At 36.1% G+C, this 5,335-nt stretch overlaps 1 protein-coding gene across 1 annotated transcript; it reads left to right on the forward strand.

The window, feature by feature from the left end:
• The first annotated feature begins 326 nt into the window (after positions 1 to 326).
• Positions 327 to 2,348, forward strand: LOC131037700 (shikimate O-hydroxycinnamoyltransferase). The gene is made up of 2 exons (XM_057969884.2): positions 327 to 1,165; positions 1,389 to 2,348. The coding sequence occupies exons 1-2, from the start codon at positions 758 to 760 to the stop codon at positions 2,268 to 2,270; spliced, it is 1,290 nt and encodes a 429-aa protein (XP_057825867.2). The 5' UTR covers positions 327 to 757; the 3' UTR covers positions 2,271 to 2,348.
• The last annotated feature ends 2,987 nt before the right edge of the window (positions 2,349 to 5,335 follow it).

Below are 5,335 nucleotides of genomic sequence, written 5' to 3' on the forward strand. Positions count from 1 at the left end.
ATCATGTATTGCACAATATATGTAAAAAATAGAACAATTGTATTTCTAATTAACCTTCCACACCTATTCGATGTACCCATTGCACACCAAGGTGCAATTGCTAGTTTATAAAATAAAATAAAATAAAATAACCGTGTAGGCAAACAGATCCGAGATTAAAAAAAATGTACTTTGAAAATCAGGGACTGACAGCAATATGCACACCGCGACAAATTTTAAAAAATATCTGTCCTTCCCTCCGTTGAGTCACGCGTCTGGCAAAGCCATGCATGATATGGAGTTTATCACAGACTGATTGCTACTTTTTTCTAGCGGCAATACCAGCGCAGAAAACAGGGTTAGGGTTTCAATGTCGCGCCGAAACTCTCTTCCTCACTTGTATGTATGCTTAAATATGGAAACTCTTTCGCACTAGCAATGTATGCGCAAATATGGATGAAAAAGGTCGAAAGCATGAGAATGCATGAATGTCATTGTAGGTCAAGGATCAACGAATGCATCATTTTACAATATTTAATTACATTAAGCCGGAATTATGCCAAAACAAACTTAAGAATTAGCAATATTAGGTGGACTTCACCATTACACTTCTTAAAATGAACATTGAGGTTGGCTTCACGATTGCTGCTTGTTGCCCCATCTGAAAAAGCAACGTTATACTTAAGCGTAGTTACAGACACATACTTTGGGACCCTTTACGGTTTCATATTTTTCTGAGCAGCAGGTGATAGATAGGGCAACAAAAATTTAAGGAAAAATGAATGTAACAGTCACAGATTCCGTGCTTGTTAAGCCCGTAAATTCCACTCCACATCACCAACTGTGGGTTTCCAACATTGATTTAGTTATGGGTAGATGCCATTCTACGATTGCTTATATTTACAGAAGGCCTCCCAATGGAGATTCCAATGTGGCTGAAATACTGAGAGACGCGCTTTCTAAGGTGTTGGTGGATTTTTATCCACTGGCGGGTAGATTGATTACGGACGCCTCTGGTAGAATTGCTGTTGACTGTAATGGCGAGGGCGCTCTGTTTGTGGAAGCAGTGACCGACTCATCAATCGATGATTTTGGGGATTTCACCTCCCCTTCACAACTCACGACTTTGGTTCCCTCTGCTACTTACGAGAATGGCTTCACTAAATCTCCTCTGCTTATGATTCAGGTAAATTTAGTTTAGAAGGCTTATTGTGAGGATCTGTTACATTGGTTCGTTCTACTCATAGACTATACTTAAAAAATGATATACTAAGGAAACATTTCTTAAGAGAATATGGAAATAGATCTGTAGATCTTCTTTTTTTCCTTTTTCTTTGAATCATTAAGATATAAAATGATGTGAAAGCAAGTTTCGGTTCGATCTGTCTAAAATAACAAAGGAATTACAGGTAACCAAGTTCAAATGTGGAGGGGTGGCTTTAGGAACGGGGATACAACATATCTTATCAGATGGTACATCTTCTTTACATTTTGTGAATAGCTGGTGTGATGTAGCTCGGGGATTGAAGGTACATTTACTTCCTCATTTAGATCGCAGCCCACTGCGAGCTCGAAATCCTCCCATTGTTAGCTTTTCTCACATAGAATTTGCACCACCTCCAACCCTCCTTAAAGAAAAAGATGATGAGAAGGCCAGAGTTGGAAGGTTCAATCTTAGTAAAGAGCAAGTTAGTGCCCTGAAAGCCAAGGCAAGGGACAACCCTCTTAACAAGACCTACTCCACGTTCGTAAGCCTGGCTGCCCATATTTGGAAATGTTGTACCACAGCACGAGATTTAGTAGAAAACCAAAGATGCAAACTCTACATTCCTGTAGATGGAAGAGACCGTCTGTGCAAACCACCATTGCCCTGTGGGTATTTTGGCAATGCCATTTTTATGGCCACCCCAATAGACAATGCAGGAGAAATCGTATCCAATCCTCTGTGGTACAGTGCTGAAAAGATTCATGAGTCGATAGCCAAGATAGATGATGAACATCTACGATCTGGGTTGGACTTCCTGGAGTTGCAACCAGATTTGAATGCTTTTGTGAGAAGCAGGGATGTGTTTAACTGCCCTAATATGGTTATCAATAGTTGGACGTGTTTGCCTTTTTATGATGCAGATTTTGGTTGGGGAAGGCCAAGTGCGATGGGACCTGCAGGAACTCCTCTAGAAGGAATCTGCCGCATTTTGCCTATGCAAATAAATCATGGGAGCGTGTCCATTTGCATGTCATTACCAAAGAATGATATGGTCAAATTTGGCAAGCTGCTTTTTGAGTTTTAAAATGTAAGCTTCAAAATATTTTGAAACCATTAGAATAAAATTTGTCTTTGTTTAATCAAGTTATTATTTTTTCTGATATTTTAATTTTGAAGTAGTTCTATTTGGATCATCGATTGGTTCCTTTTAGTTTTCAAGTCAAATCTTTTCATAAGATTAATAAGATTGGTAATTGTCCTTTTTTTTAGATTTTTTAAAATAAATCATGATGGTACTTAAATTTGTAATCTTAGGAAAGTAAGTTGGGTATTGGGTATAATAATAATTGTTTGGTTTACTTTTTTTTTCTTATTTGTAATTAAAATTTTTATACAGGCTTGTACTGTCTTTGTGTTTTGGAGATAAGTTATTTGTGAGGTGGATTTCATAAGTTTTGCTTTACGAAGAATTTTGATGAATCTTCTTGACAATTGATATTTTTTTATATCTTTCCTAAATAAAAAAATGTCTGGCATGAAACTTTGATTCCATTCTTCTAGACAATTGACATCTTTTCTAAATAAAAAAAGTTTGGCATGAAATTTTGATTCCATCTTTTTCACTTGTATTCCATCGATAGAATGTTGTTGCAATTGACATTGCCAAACCAATTTTATAGACTAATCATAAATGAAATGTTTCAAATTCAGTCTCCCTATCCCTTAAACCATCTTCATAATTCTTTCAACTTCTTCAATATGATATGGGTTTTCATTGTTATTATTTCTTTATTTAAGTTTGATTTTTGAGTTTTATATTTTCCTTTAAATCTGGATGGTCAAAATTTAATGATAAAGATCTTTGAATTTCTTTTATTTTGATTTTAATATCTGCTATACATTTTGAAAACGCTTCGATCTTAAACTCCATTGCTGAAAGCGCAGTCAAAAGCTGTAGTCACTTACCAAACATGTCCAACTCGTATACAACTTTTAATTATCTTTCTTTCTTTCTTTATTGAATCAAGTTCTTTAATTGTCAAGATCGATTCAGTGTATCTGACTGATTTAGCATGGTAGTAGAATTGAAATTTATGGTGCCTGATCAGTCCATATGAAACATGTAATAGATGTTAGCAGGAGCAGAGCAGAGCAGAGAACATTGTTGCAAGCGCAGTCAAGGCTGTAGTTACGTACCAAACATGTCCAACTGGTATACAACTTTTAATCGTCTTTCTTTTTAATCGAGTCAATGCAAAGAGAACAAATTTTAACCATTACCTTATTGACACAGACTTAGTATGCATTAACTCGTATGGTTTTAAAGTGTTTGTGACCATGACGGGACATTCGGAATTAATTATTCAGTCTTATCGATGGCCGTAGAAATTAAATTAATGTTACTGTTCAGTCCACAGGAAACTTTAATGGTGTCCAGTGTTCAGTACATTGACTAATGTTCATGCGTAGGCTAGTCTCATTATGATCAATGTGATGTGCGCGAGTTGTGATAGATGTCTTTTTTAGATGTGTTGTGTAATTATGTCGAAGGCGAAGTGGAGAGCCTATTTCATCATATCAACAGATGAAAATGAATTAAAAATCATGAAACACGATCAAACAAATCTAAATCGTCGTTTGCATATGATACGGACAAATGTTTCGCCCCAAGGTATGGGTTATGTAGAATTCCTCCCCCCTACGACTGAAAGCGATAGCAATGCATGGCCTTACATTGATAGAGTCGCAATTACCTAATGAAGATATTTCACAGCCTGATGCTCGGTGGGAGAAAATGATATGCTCTGTGAATCCCTGTGGTTGCCCGAGCAGAAACTAATTAATGCTTTGCTAGGGTTTGATCGGTTTAATAGAGTGCAGAGATCAACTAATTGGTGTGGCTTCTTCCAAGTTCAGCCTGGGGTGAGATTTGAGCGCTACGAAGAAAAATGGAATACAATCTCGATGAGGGGAAGACGTTACTTGCCATATCTGTATTTTTAACATTTGTTGCGTGGGATGGTGGGATGTTGGAGAGGCATGCAAAAGAGGTGATAGGGAAAGAGTTCTAATAGCCGTCATTTTATTGTCATAGTGACTTTAATGACGGTTATAGTGAAAACATTATTAATAAATTTGTTTTGTATCAATAGTCATCATTTTTTGTAATTTTTTTTGTTCATAATTAGCTCATTTGTGCACCAATATTGAAACATTTGTGCAAAACTATTAGACAACCCCAAAAAAAATCAAAATCAAATGTACAATTTAAAATCTGTGAGTGCACAAAATTAACTATGACAGTTACTGATACTCTTCTTCCTCTAAATAGATTCAGGTTAGTGCTCTCACTCTCAATGCCCTGACTGTCCAATTTCTTGAATATTTTGATGCCCAAAACATCAATCCCTTGGGCAAATCAAAAGAAAAGGAGAACCCTACAGTGTATTTATTCAGCCACCATGTCCTTGAAACCATTAAGACACATCACAGTCAACAAAACATTAGAAATCCATAAAAATCCATAATAAATTTTTTTGTCTTCATTTTTAAGTGGTTGCGACTCGCAATATTTGACAAAATTAAGATCAACCAATGAGAAAAAACGAAAAATTAATAAAAATGTATGTGTTGTGCTGACTGCCACCCCCAACTACTACGCCCTTTGTTCGTTAGAACTTGGGATGGTTTTGGGTAAATTTGTAAATAGAAAAAGCTAAAATAAGAGAAGCCAACCAAAAATTAGAATCATATAAAAGAAAATGAATTTATATGATGATATTCCTACAGATCATAGGATAAAACAACATGCAGGATTATCGAGTTGTTAGGATGAAGAAATCGAGTTGAAAAACAGCAGATAAACAAATTAATAACACACACAACAATAAACAATGAGACACAGATTTATCGTGGTTCGGCAATTGCTTACATCTACACTTGAAGCAGGGGAATCACTTTATTATTCACCAATTTGGTTTACATCTACACATTTGCAATCAGCTCTGGCATTCAACATCAGAAAATGAATTACAATCAGCTCTTAAAGAGCTTCCAGGAAGAATATGAATAGCCAAGAGTTTTGGCGGCAAACAGGGAAGGAGTCCGTTGGACTTCAACTTCCAACAATCTCCCACTAAAGGGCAATGA

This window comes from Cryptomeria japonica, chromosome 4 (genome assembly GCF_030272615.1).
Source record: "Cryptomeria japonica chromosome 4, Sugi_1.0, whole genome shotgun sequence".
In the NCBI taxonomy this organism is placed as follows: Eukaryota; Viridiplantae; Streptophyta; class Pinopsida; order Cupressales; family Cupressaceae; genus Cryptomeria; species Cryptomeria japonica.